The 13,782-nt window shown below is 43.8% G+C and overlaps 1 protein-coding gene across 2 annotated transcripts in view; it reads left to right on the top strand.

Annotated features, from left to right (window-relative positions):
• The window catches only part of acsf2 (acyl-CoA synthetase family member 2), a 161,077-nt gene that overhangs the window by 25,582 nt on the left and 121,713 nt on the right, over positions 1-13,782 (top strand). For both annotated transcript variants that reach the window (XM_048555342.2, XM_048555343.2), the window contains one exon: positions 81-134. In XM_048555342.2, the coding sequence (XP_048411299.1) occupies positions 81-134 (54 nt within the window). The remainder of the gene's footprint in view (positions 1-80; positions 135-13,782) is intronic.

The following is a 13,782-nucleotide window of genomic DNA, read 5'->3' as shown; positions in this document are numbered from 1 at the left end:
CACTGCACAATATGAATTACAATATAACAAATCCATTAAATTTTACATTTTAATTCTGGTCTCCTGTCCTTTGATCACAGGCTAACATCAATCCAGCATACCAGGCTCGTGAGGCGGAATTCGTCCTTAGGAAGGTAAGCTGGACTGGTAGTTTGTCTCAGTATAGGAATCCTTCACAGAGAAATTAACTACATGTGCCTCTTTTCTGATCTCACAGTGGGTAGAAGCACCTCACAGTCATCTCATGGCTAGGGTCAAATTTGGACAGCCATCCTAAAGCAACAGTGCAACATAGTCATGGTCATGGAATCATACCTTCCAATGTCCAAGATATCACCATGATCATCCTGAGTGTTTCCTGTTCCACCAACAAGCCAGACACGCCACAGAGACCTTCAGTCACCGAGTCACCCTTCATTTATACATGTAGACTCCTTGATACTGATGCAGCTCCCTTACAGCCAGCTCTCAGAGTGAACAGGATGTCTGACACACCTGTTCTTATCTGTCAGCCAGGGCTCGCTGATTGGTCCATATTATCACCCCCAATCAGGGAACTCATATTCTATGAGATCCACCTGGCTGACCTCATTACAATCACTACATCCCACCACGTCTGAGTTTGAAGATGTAGGGCAATTTTTTTTAGCCTCTCCTGGGGCATTTTAGCACTGGGCCAGGTTCCTCCAACTCTGCCTGTGATATGGACAGTATATAATGCACAGTAGCTTGCCTGTTATGCCCAGAGTGTCTAGGAAGAAGTTCATTCCCTCCTTCAGGTGGCAAAGGCATCGAGGCAGTGACATCCATCATGTCCATCGCAGATTCTGAGATATCTTTGACACTTGACAGAAAGGGAGAACCCCTGGGTTCCACAACAGGCTGAGGAGCCAGGCAAGCTTTGCTGCTGCATTGTTTCCATGTTTGTAGCTTTCATATGGTCCACGTGCTTGTTAAGGCCCATTGCACCTACCTGAACTCTATATGTCACAAGACTTGACCTCACATCAACTATGTCTTTTATTCATTCTGTGGTCCATTTCTGCAGCTTCCTACACCTAACATCCTCCCTGAACTAAACTGTCTTTCTTGCTTAACGGATTCTTATGTCTGGCAATGGTGATCCTAATGCCATCAGGACTTAGCTGTTTATTTAAGCTTGCCTTCAGTATGGACAGCGCTTTCTGCCAGACGGTGGATGGTATGGAGCTGTCCTTATATGATGAATACCATTCCAATTGAGGATATACTGAAATTCCCTGCTGGTAAATAATGGGCCATCATCTGTGACCAACACTTCCAGGAGTTCATGTTTTGCAAAAGATATGTGCCATTTTTTATCGTCATCCCCATGTTTGACGAATGAATTCTATGCACATCCAGCCACATTGTGTGTGCGCCTACAGTGATTATAAACATTAAGCCCATGAAAGGACATGCACAGTTGATGTGTATCTGAGTCTAGCCTTCTCCTGGCTATCATTCGCATAAATGTGGGGGGACTTGTGGCAGTAAATTTTGTCCTTGTTGGCACGCTGGGCACTGCTCCATCAATGCAGCTACATCTGCATTCAATCCACCAACATCTCACCAACATCTTCATTTTGGAAACCTGTGGATGAACCTGACGGAGTGCAACCAGTATGAGGTGGCAGTCTTTGCTCAGGAAAATCACTCTTGCTCCTCATAATTATATACTGTCCTCTACTGTGACCTGGCCTGGCCAGGTCCAAAAAGATTTCATTTCAGGTTGTGACTGCGTTTCAGTTTCCCCCATCATTACCAGTTGTTTCAGTTTTGCTTTCTGCGTCTGAAATCTGATATCGTCAGCTGTGACTGGAAATGTGTCCGAAAACTTAAAACATGGAGGATTCTTTCAGTGGTGGTACTACTATTGTTATATCTGCCCGCGGGAGTGGCTCAATGCATCCATATTTGCTCCTTAGCCTTCCAGATAGTATTCCAGTTTGTAATTATATGTACTTAGTATTAGAGCTCACCGCTGAATTCGACCTGAAGCTATGCGCAGCACTGCTTTGTCCTCCTCCTAACAGACCTGACAAGAGTTTGTGGTCCATTATTGTTACAAATCTACATCCATAAAGGTATTGTTGGAACTTCACGACGCCAAATATGACCACGAAACCTTTCTTCTCTAGCTGGACGTATTTACGCTCTGCATTAACCAAAGTCCTGGATGCAAATAGTCGTGAGCTTTTCTCTCTATTGGGCCGCGAATGAGCTAATACTATCCTGATGCCATACAGGAAGACATTGCGTGTCAATACCAGATCTCACTTGGGATCATAGTGTGTTAACACCTTAGAGGATAATAGCTGTTGCTTCACTTCTCTGAAAACTATGGCATGGCTAAGTGATTTTTGCCAAGGCTGAACATTTTTTTAAGACTTGATGCAAAGGTTGCAGTTTATGAGTGAACTTTCCATCATAATTCACCAGCCCAAGGAAAGACCTAATCTCCGACACATTTAAGGGAGCCAGGGCACCTTTGATCACCCTCACTTTATCTTCCAATGGATGTAACCTGGTCTTGTCAACTCTGTAGCCCAAGTAGGTCACTTGAGGTGCCTGGAACACACATTTCTCCTTTCTAAGACATATGCTTGCCTGGAAGAAACATCTGAGAACCATGTCCAAGTTCTCTATGTGTTCCTTATTGGTCTTCCCTGTTTTTGTCATGTCATCTAGATAAATGACAAACTGAGTAGACCGTGTAAAATGTTCTCCATCGTCTGCTGAAAAAGTGCACAAGCTGATGACACCCCAAGTGGCAGTCTCATGTTTTCTTATGGGTATTAATTGTAGCGTACTTCTGGAAATTCTTATCTAACCACAATTGCAATTATACATAGTTCATGCCCAGCTTCATGAAGAACAGAACTCTGTCAGCTGTGCATACAAATCCTCTGTGAAGGATTGTGTACTTATCCAGCTGTGAAAAGCGGTTTATTGTTTGTTTAAAATCCCCACAAAGATGAACCGACCAGTCAGTCTTCACAATTGGTATGACCAGCACTGGTCTGCAAACTAGATTGATGACTCCTTTGTTTTCCAGCCTTCTGACTTCTGCCTCTACTTTTGTCTGCAAAGCGAATGGCACTGAGCAGGTATTGCAGAATTGGGTAATGTCTTCCTGGTCAACATACAAGGTAGCCTTGCCTCCAGTCATTGTCCCTAGACCTTCCTAAAAACATCAGGATATTTAATTAGGACTTCACTCAGGTAGCAATTTTCTAACTGAAAAATGTTGAGCACAGCTAGTTGAATCTTCCTCAACCAATTTCGCACCGTCAAGCTTAGGCCCAAACCTTTTACTACAATCCATGGTAACTGAACCAGCTGCTTTTCATAAGAGAATGGAACTGAAGTTGTACCCTTATTGCAGCCAGTTTCCATTGGTTGGAGACATATACAACATAGCACATAGAACATTGAACAGCACAGCACCGTACTGGCTCAGAACATTGTGCCGACCTATTATCCTACATATCGAGTATAAAATAAGCTTGTGGTTGTTGGAGGACAATCAACTCAATCCCGGGACATCATTATTGGAGTTCCTCGGGGTAGTTTGGTCTAAAATTTGTCTCATCAGTGACCTTTGTTGCAATATGATATTAGATCTGGTAATGTTCACTGATTTTCCCATTTCCCATTTTCAGCTCCTCAAATATTGATTTAGTGCATGTCAGTATACAGCAGGCAACATTCAGGCTTGGGCTAATAAATGGCAAGTAATATATGCACCACACAAATGCTAGGCAATAATCATCTCTTGAAAGAGAGAATTTAATAAAAAACTGAAAGAACTGCAGATGCTAGAAATCAGAAACAAAAACATAAATTGCTGGAAAAGCTCAGCAGGTCTGACAGCATCTGTGGAAAGAACCTTCCTTTGACATTCAATGGCATTACCCTCACTATCATCATTTCTCAATGGTTTCTCATTCACTAGAAACTTAAATGGGAATTCTGTTGGAAGGAATTCACCTCTTGATTCTCTAAAAGCCTCAGCAAGAGAAAAGTCATATCCGAAAGGACTATAGTAACAATGCACATAAGCTATGTACCAGATAGAAGCCTCTTATTCAACAGGATATTATTTAGACATTAGTTAACCACCTCTTTCTTTTTGCCACAGAGTTTTTATAGCACAGAGACATAGCTATTCCATTTACAGGGCAGCATGGTGGCACAGTGGTTAGCACTGCTTCCTCACAGTGCCTGGGACCTGGTTTTGATTCCACTCTTGGGCAATTGTCTATGTGGAGTTTGCATGTTCTCCACATGTCTCCGTGGGTTTCCTCCAGGTGCTCTGATTTTCTTCCATGGTCCAAACATGTTCAGGTTATGTGGATTGGCCATGCTAAATTGCCCATTGTGTCCAGGGTGTTCAGATTAGGTGGATTAGCTATGGTGGGAAATGCAGGATCACAGGGATAGGTTGGAGGAGCTGGATCCATGTGAGATGCTTTTCAGAGGGTCAGTGTGTACTCGATGAGCCAAATGACCTGCTTCTGCACTGTAACGATTCTATGAATTAGGACAAAGGATAGACTCATCTCTTCAAATTCAAACTCACACTTTTCTCCTCTGCATTTTCTAGGAAGGACCCTTTCAGATCAACTGGAGAAACCCATGGGAATTTGTTGTCATGGTTGTGGCCCAGATGGGGAATTGGAGATAATGACTGTATTGGAGCTGTGGTGGAGGTGGTGATGACTGTAGTGAGAGGTGTGTTGGTGCCAGTGAGTGTGAAGATTGTTGTGTTAGTCACAGTGAGTGTGAAGATTGTTGTGTTGTTCACAGTGAGTGTGGAGATTGTTGTGTTAGTCACAGTGAGTGTGAAGATTGTTGTGTTGTTCACAGTGAGTGTGGAGATTGTTGTGTTAGTCACAGTGAGTGTGAAGATTGTTGTGTTGTTCACAGTGAGTGTGGAGATTGTTGTGTTAGTCACAGTGAGTGTGGAGATTGTTGTGTTGGTCACAGTGAGTGTGGAGATTGTTGTGTTAGTCACAGTGAGTGTGGAGATTGTTGTGTTAGTCACAGTGAGTGTGGAGATTGTTGTGTTAGTCACAGTGAGTGTGGAGATTGTTGTGTTGGTCACAGTGAGTGTGGAGATTGTTGTGTTGGTCACAGTGAGTGTGAAGATTGTTGTGTTAGTCACAGTGAGTGTGAAGATTGTTGTGTTGGTCACAGTGAGTGTGGAGATTGTTGTGTTGGTCACAGTGAGTGTGGAGATTGTTGTGTTAGTCACAGTGAGTGTGAAGATTGTTGTGTTGGTCACAGTGAGTGTGAAGATTGTTGTGTTGGTCACAGTGAGTGTGGAGATTGTTGTGTTGGTCACAGTGAGTGTGGAGATTGTTGTGTTGGTCACAGTGAGTGTGGAGATTGTTGTGTTAGTCACAGTGAGTGTGGAGATTGTTGTGTTGGTCACAGTGAGTGTGAAGATTGTTGTGTTAGTCACAGTGAGTGTGGAGATTGTTGTGTTAGTCACAGTGAGTGTGAAGATTGTTGTGTTGGTCACAGTGAGTGTGGAGATTGTTGTGTTAGTCACAGTGAGTGTGGAGATTGTTGTGTTGGTCACAGTGAGTGTGAAGATTGTTGTGTTAGTCACAGTGAGTGTGGAGATTGTTGTGTTAGTCACAGTGAGTGTGAAGATTGTTGTGTTGGTCACAGTGAGTGTGGAGATTGTTGTGTTAGTCACAGTGAGTGTGGAGATTGTTGTGTTGGTCACAGTGAGTGTGGAGATTGTTGTGTTGGTCACAGTGAGTGTGGAGATTGTTGTGTTGGTCACAGTGAGTGTGGAGATTGTTGTGTTGGTCACAGTGAGTGTGGAGATTGTTGTGTTGGTCACAGTGAGTGTGGAGATTGTTGTGTTAGTCACAGTGAGTGTGGAGATTGTTGTGTTAGTCACAGTGAGTGTGGAGATTGTTGTGTTGGTCACAGTGAGTGTGAAGATTGTTGTGTTGGTCACAGTGAGTGTGGAGATTGTTGTGTTGGTCACAGTGAGTGTGGAGATTGTTGTGTTGGTCACAGTGAGTGTGGAGATTGTTGTGTTGGTGCCAGTGAGTGTGAAGATTGTTGTGTTAGTCACAGTGAGTGTGAAGATTGTTGTGTTAGTCACAGTGAGTGTGGAGATTGTTGTGTTGGTCACAGTGAGTGTGGAGATTGTTGTGTTAGTCACAGTGAGTGTGGAGATTGTTGTGTTAGTCACAGTGAGTGTGGAGATTGTTGTGTTGGTCACAGTGAGTGTGGAGATTGTTGTGTTAGTCACAGTGAGTGTGGAGATTGTTGTGTTAGTCACAGTGAGTGTGGAGATTGTTGTGTTGGTCACAGTGAGTGTGGAGATTGTTGTGTTGGTCACAGTGAGTGTGAAGATTGTTGTGTTGGTCACAGTGAGTGTGGAGATTGTTGTGTTGGTCACAGTGAGTGTGGAGATTGTTGTGTTGGTCACAGTGAGTGTGAAGATTGTTGTGTTAGTCACAGTGAGTGTGGAGATTGTTGTGTTGTTCACAGTGAGTGTGGAGATTGTTGTGTTGGTGCCAGTGAGAGTGAAGATTGTTGTGTTAGTCACAGTGAGTGTGAAGATTGTTGTGTTAGTCACAGTGAGTGTGGAGATTGTTGTGTTGGTCACAGTGAGTGTGGAGATTGTTGTGTTAGTCACAGTGAGTGTGAAGATTGTTGTGTTGGTCACAGTGAGTGTGAAGATTGTTGTGTTGGTCACAGTGAGTGTGGAGATTGTTGTGTTGGTGCCAGTGAGTGTGGAGATTGTTGTGTTGGTCACAGTGAGTGTGAAGATTGAGGTGTTGGTCACAGTGAGTGTGGAGATTGTTGTGTTGGTCACAGTGAGTGTGAAGATTGTTGTGTTAGTCACAGTGAGTGTGAAGATTGTTGTGTTGGTCACAGTGAGTGTGGAGATTGTTGTGTTGGTCACAGTGAGTGTGAAGATTGTTGTGTTAGTCACAGTGAGTGTGAAGATTGTTGTGTTGGTCACAGTGAGTGTGGAGATTGTTGTGTTAGTCACAGTGAGTGTGAAGATTGTTGTGTTAGTCACAGTGAGTGTGGAGATTGTTGTGTTAGTCACAGTGAGTGTGGAGATTGTTGTGTTGGTCACAGTGAGTGTGGAGATTGTTGTGTTAGTCACAGTGAGTGTGGAGATTGTTGTGTTGGTCACAGTGAGTGTGAAGATTGTTGTGTTGGTCACAGTGAGTGTGGAGATTGTTGTGTTAGTCACAGTGAGTGTGAAGATTGTTGTGTTGGTCACAGTGAGTGTGGAGATTGTTGTGTTGGTCACAGTGAGTGTGGAGATTGTTGTGTTAGTCACAGTGAGTGTGAAGATTGTTGTGTTGGTCACAGTGAGTGTGGAGATTGTTGTGTTAGTCACAGTGAGTGTGGAGATTGTTGTGTTGGTCACAGTGAGTGTGAAGATTGTTGTGTTAGTCACAGTGAGTGTGAAGATTGTTGTCTTAGTCACAGTGAGTGTGGAGATTGTTGTGTTGGTCACAGTGAGTGTGAAGATTGTTGTGTTAGTCACAGTGAGTGTGGAGATTGTTGTGTTAGTCACAGTGAGTGTGGAGATTGTTGTGTTAGTCACAGTGAGTGTGGAGATTGTTGTGTTGGTCACAGTGAGTGTGGAGATTGTTGTGTTGGTCACAGTGAGTGTGAAGATTGTTGTGTTGGTCACAGTGAGTGTGGAGATTGTTGTGTTAGTCACAGTGAGTGTGGAGATTGTTGTGTTAGTCACAGTGAGTGTGGAGATTGTTGTGTTGGTCACAGTGAGTGTGGAGATTGTTGTGTTGGTCACAGTGAGTGTGAAGATTGTTGTGTTGGTCACAGTGAGTGTGGAGATTGTTGTGTTGGTCACAGTGAGTGTGAAGATTGTTGTGTTAGTCACAGTGAGTGTGGAGATTGTTGTGTTAGTCACAGTGAGTGTGAAGATTGTTGTGTTAGTCACAGTGAGTGTGGAGATTGTTGTGTTAGTCACAGTGAGTGTGGAGATTGTTGTGTTGGTCACAGTGAGTGTGGAGATTGTTGTGTTAGTCACAGTGAGTGTGGAGATTGTTGTGTTAGTCACAGTGAGTGTGAAGATTGTTGTGTTGGTCACAGTGAGTGTGGAGATTGTTGTGTTGGTCACAGTGAGTGTGGAGATTGTTGTGTTGGTCACAGTGAGTGTGAAGATTGTTGTGTTAGTCACAGTGAGTGTGGAGATTGTTGTGTTGGTCACAGTGAGTGTGGAGATTGTTGTGTTGGTCACAGTGAGTGTGAAGATTGTTGTGTTGGTCACAGTGAGTGTGGAGATTGTTGTGTTGGTCACAGTGAGTGTGGAGATTGTTGTGTTAGTCACAGTGAGTGTGGAGATTGTTGTGTTAGTCACAGTGAGTGTGAAGATTGTTGTGTTAGTCACAGTGAGTGTGGAGATTGTTGTGTTAGTCACAGTGAGTGTGGAGATTGTTGTGTTAGTCACAGTGAGTGTGGAGATTGTTGTGTTGGTCACAGTGAGTGTGGAGATTGTTGTGTTAGTCACAGTGAGTGTGGAGATTGTTGTGTTGGTCACAGTGAGTGTGAAGATTGTTGTGTTAGTCACAGTGAGTGTGGAGATTGTTGTGTTAGTCACAGTGAGTGTGGAGATTGTTGTGTTGGTCACAGTGAGTGTGGAGATTGTTGTGTTAGTGCACAGTGAGTGTGAAGATTGTTGTGTTAGTCACAGTGAGTGTGGAGATTGTTGTGTTAGTCACAGTGAGTGTGGAGATTGTTGTGTTGGTCACAGTGAGTGTGAAGATTGTTGTGTTAGTCACAGTGAGTGTGGAGATTGTTGTGTTGGTCACAGTGAGTGTGGAGATTGTTGTGTTGGTGCCAGTGAGTGTGAAGATTGTTGTGTTAGTCACAGTGAGTGTGAAGATTGTTGTGTTAGTCACAGTGAGTGTGGAGATTGTTGTGTTGGTCACAGTGAGTGTGAAGATTGTTGTGTTGGTCACAGTGAGTGTGGAGATTGTTGTGTTGGTCACAGTGAGTGTGAAGATTGTTGTGTTAGTCACAGTGAGTGTGGAGATTGTTGTGTTGGTCACAGTGAGTGTGAAGATTGTTGTGTTAGTCACAGTGAGTGTGGAGATTGTTGTGTTGGTCACAGTGAGTGTGAAGATTGTTGTGTTGGTCACAGTGAGTGTGAAGATTGTTGTGTTAGTCACAGTGAGTGTGGAGATTGTTGTGTTGGTCACAGTGAGTGTGAAGATTGTTGTGTTGGTCACAGTGAGTGTGGAGATTGTTGTGTTGGTCACAGTGAGTGTGAAGATTGTTGTGTTGGTCACAGTGAGTGTGGAGATTGTTGTGTTGGTCACAGTGAGTGTGGAGATTGTTGTGTTGGTCACAGTGAGTGTGAAGATTGTTGTGTTAGTCACAGTGAGTGTGGAGATTGTTGTGTTGAGTCACAGTGAGTGTGAAGATTGTTCGTGTTGGTCACAGTGAGTGTGGAGATTGTTGTGTTAGTCACAGTGAGTGTGAAGATTGTTGTGTTGGTCACAGTGAGTGTGGAGATTGTTGTGTTGGTCACAGTGAGTGTGGAGATTGTTGTGTTAGTCACAGTGAGTGTGGAGATTGTTGTGTTAGTCACAGTGAGTGTGAAGATTGTTGTGTTAGTCACAGTGAGTGTGGAGATTGTTGTGTTGGTCACAGTGAGTGTGGAGATTGTTGTGTTAGTCACAGTGAGTGTGGAGATTGTTGTGTTGGTCACAGTGAGTGTGAAGATTGTTGTGTTAGTCACAGTGAGTGTGGAGATTGTTGTGTTGGTCACAGTGAGTGTGGAGATTGTTGTGTTGGTCACAGTGAGTGTGGAGATTGTTGTGTTAGTCACAGTGAGTGTGGAGATTGTTGTGTTGGTCACAGTGAGTGTGGAGATTGTTGTGTTAGTCACAGTGAGTGTGAAGATTGTTGTGTTGGTCACAGTGAGTGTGGAGATTGTTGTGTTGGTGCCAGTGAGTGTGAAGATTGTTGTGTTGGTCACAGTGAGTGTGGAGATTGTTGTGTTAGTCACAGTGAGTGTGAAGATTGTTGTGTTAGTCACAGTGAGTGTGGAGATTGTTGTGTTGGTCACAGTGAGTGTGAAGATTGTTGTGTTGGTCACAGTGAGTGTGGAGATTGTTGTGTTGGTCACAGTGAGTGTGAAGATTGTTGTGTTAGTCACAGTGAGTGTGGAGATTGTTGTGTTGGTCACAGTGAGTGTGAAGATTGTTGTGTTAGTCACAGTGAGTGTGGAGATTGTTGTGTTGGTCACAGTGAGTGTGAAGATTGTTGTGTTGGTCACAGTGAGTGTGAAGATTGTTGTGTTAGGTCACAGTGAGTGTGGAGATTGTTGTGTTGGTCACAGTGAGTGTGAGATTGTTGGTGTCACAGTGAGTGTGAGATTGTTGTGTTGGTCACAGTGAGTGTGGAGATTGTTGTGTTGGTCACAGTGAGTGTGAAGATTGTTGTGTTGGTCACAGTGAGTGTGGAGATTGTTGTGTTGGTCACAGTGAGTGTGGAGATTGTTGTGTTGGTCACAGTGAGTGTGAAGATTGTTGTGTTAGTCACAGTGAGTGTGGAGATTGTTGTGTTGGTCACAGTGAGTGTGAAGATTGTTGTGTTGGTCACAGTGAGTGTGGAGATTGTTGTGTTAGTCACAGTGAGTGTGAAGATTGTTGTGTTGGTCACAGTGAGTGTGGAGATTGTTGTGTTGGTCACAGTGAGTGTGGAGATTGTTGTGTTAGTCACAGTGAGTGTGGAGATTGTTGTGTTAGTCACAGTGAGTGTGGAGATTGTTGTGTTAGTCACAGTGAGTGTGAAGATTGTTGTGTTAGTCACAGTGAGTGTGGAGATTGTTGTGTTGGTCACAGTGAGTGTGGAGATTGTTGTGTTAGTCACAGTGAGTGTGGAGATTGTTGTGTTGGTCACAGTGAGTGTGAGATTGTTGTGTTAGTCACAGTGAGTGTGGAGATTGTTGTGTTGGTCACAGTGAGTGTGGAGATTGTTGTGTTGGTCACAGTGAGTGTGGAGATTGTTGTGTTAGTCACAGTGAGTGTGAGATTGTTGTGTTGGTCACAGTGAGTGTGGAGATTGTTGTGTTAGTCACAGTGAGTGTGGAAGATTGTTGTGTTGGTCACAGTGAGTGTGGAGATTGTTGTGTTGGTCACAGTGAGTGTGAAGATTGTTGTGTTGGTCACAGTGAGTGTGGAGATTGTTGTGTTAGGTCACAGTGAGTGTGAAGATTGTTGTGTTAGGTCACAGTGAGTGTGGAGATTGTTGTGTTAGTCACAGTGAGTGTGGAGATTGTTGTGTGGTCACAGTGAGTGTGAAGATTGTTGTGTTAGTCACAGTGAGTGTGGAGATTGTTGTGTTGGTCACAGTGAGTGTGGAGATTGTTGTGTTGGTCACAGTGAGTGTGGAGATTGTTGTGTTGGTCACAGTGAGTGTGGAGATTGTTGTGTTAGTCACAGTGAGTGTGGAGATTGTTGTGTTGGTCACAGTGAGTGTGAGATTGTTGTGTTAGTCACAGTGAGTGTGGAGATTGTTGTGTTGGTCACAGTGAGTGTGAGAGATTGTTGTGTTAGTCACAGTGAGTGTGGAGATTGTTGTGTTAGTCACAGTGAGTGTGGAGATTGTTGTGTTAGTCACAGTGAGTGTGGAGATTGTTGTGTTGGTCACAGTGAGTGTGGAGATTGTTGTGTTAGGTCACAGTGAGTGTGGAAGATTGTTGTGTTGGTCACAGTGAGTGTGGAGATTGTTGTGTTAGTCACAGTGAGTGTGGAGATTGTTGTGTTAGTCACAGTGAGTGTGGAGATTGTTGTGTTAGTCACAGTGAGTGTGGAGATTGTTGTGTTGGTCACAGTGAGTGTGGAGATTGTTGTGTTAGTCACAGTGAGTGTGGAGATTGTTGTGTTGGTCACAGTGAGTGTGGAGATTGTTGTGTTAGGTCACAGTGAGTGTGGAGATTGTTGTGTTGGTCACAGTGAGTGTGGAGATTGTTGTGTTAGTCACAGTGAGTGTGGAGATTGTTGTGTTGGTCACAGTGAGTGTGGAGATTGTTGTGTTGGTCACAGTGAGTGTGGAGATTGTTGTGTTGGTCACAGTGAGTGTGGAGATTGTTGTGTTGGTCACAGTGAGTGTGGAGATTGTTGTGTTAGTCACAGTGAGTGTGGAGATTGTTGTGTTGAGTCACAGTGAGTGTGGAGATTGTTGTGTTAGTCACAGTGAGTGTGGAGATTGTTGTGTTGGTCACAGTGAGTGTGAAGATTGTTGTGTTGGTCACAGTGAGTGTGGAGATTGTTGTGTTGGTCACAGTGAGTGTGGAGATTGTTGTGTTGGTCACAGTGAGTGTGGAGATTGTTGTGTTGGTCACAGTGAGTGTGGAGATTGTTGTGTTAGTCACAGTGAGTGTGGAGATTGTTGTGTTGGTCACAGTGAGTGTGGAGATTGTTGTGTTAGTCACAGTGAGTGTGGAGATTGTTGTGTTGGTCACAGTGAGTGTGAGATTGTTGTGTTGGTCACAGTGAGTGTGGAGATTGTTGTGTTAGTCACAGTGAGTGTGGAGATTGTTGTGTTAGTCACAGTGAGTGTGGAGATTGTTGTGTTAGTCACAGTGAGTGTGGAGATTGTTGTGTTGGTCACAGTGAGTGTGGAGATTGTTGTGTTGGTCACAGTGAGTGTGAAGATTGTTGTGTTGGTCACAGTGAGTGTGGAGATTGTTGTGTTAGTCACAGTGAGTGTGGAGATTGTTGTGTTAGTCACAGTGAGTGTGGAGATTGTTGTGTTAGTCACAGTGAGTGTGGAGATTGTTGTGTTGGTCACAGTGAGTGTGGAGATTGTTGTGTTAGTCACAGTGAGTGTGGAGATTGTTGTGTTGGTCACAGTGAGTGTGGAGATTGTTGTGTTAGTCACAGTGAGTGTGGAGATTGTTGTGTTAGTCACAGTGAGTGTGAAGATTGTTGTGTTAGTCACAGTGAGTGTGGAGATTGTTGTGTTGGTCACAGTGAGTGTGAAGATTGTTGTGTTGGTCACAGTGAGTGTGGAGATTGTTGTGTTAGTCACAGTGAGTGTGAAGATTGTTGTGTTGGTCACAGTGAGTGTGGAGATTGTTGTGTTAGTCACAGTGAGTGTGGAGATTGTTGTGTTGGTCACAGTGAGTGTGGAGATTGTTGTGTTAGTCACAGTGAGTGTGGAGATTGTTGTGTTGGTCACAGTGAGTGTGAAGATTGTTGTGTTAGTCACAGTGAGTGTGGAGATTGTTGTGTTGGTCACAGTGAGTGTGGAGATTGTTGTGTTAGTCACAGTGAGTGTGGAGATTGTTGTGTTGGTCACAGTGAGTGTGGAGATTGTTGTGTTAGTCACAGTGAGTGTGGAGATTGTTGTGTTGGTCACAGTGAGTGTGGAGATTGTTGTGTTAGTCACAGTGAGTGTGAAGATTGTTGTGTTAGTCACAGTGAGTGTGAAGATTGTTGTGTTAGTCACAGTGAGTGTGGAGATTGTTGTGTTTGTCACAGTGAGTGTGGAGATTGTTGTGTTAGTCACAGTGAGTGTGGAGATTGTTGTGTTAGTCACAGTGAGTGTGGAGATTGTTGTGTTGGTCACAGTGAGTGTGGAGAATGTTGTGTTGGTCACAGTGAGTGTGGAGATTGTTGTGTTGGTCACAGTGAGTGTGGAGATTGTTGTGTTAGTCACAGTGAGTGTGAAGATTGTTGTGTTAGTCACAGTGAGTGTGAAGATTGTTGTGTTAGTCACAGTGAGTGTGGA

Source organism: Stegostoma tigrinum, chromosome 22, assembly GCF_030684315.1.
Source record: "Stegostoma tigrinum isolate sSteTig4 chromosome 22, sSteTig4.hap1, whole genome shotgun sequence".
Classification (NCBI taxonomy): Eukaryota; Metazoa; Chordata; class Chondrichthyes; order Orectolobiformes; family Stegostomatidae; genus Stegostoma; species Stegostoma tigrinum.
This window is presented reverse-complemented; position numbering and strand designations above follow the sequence as displayed.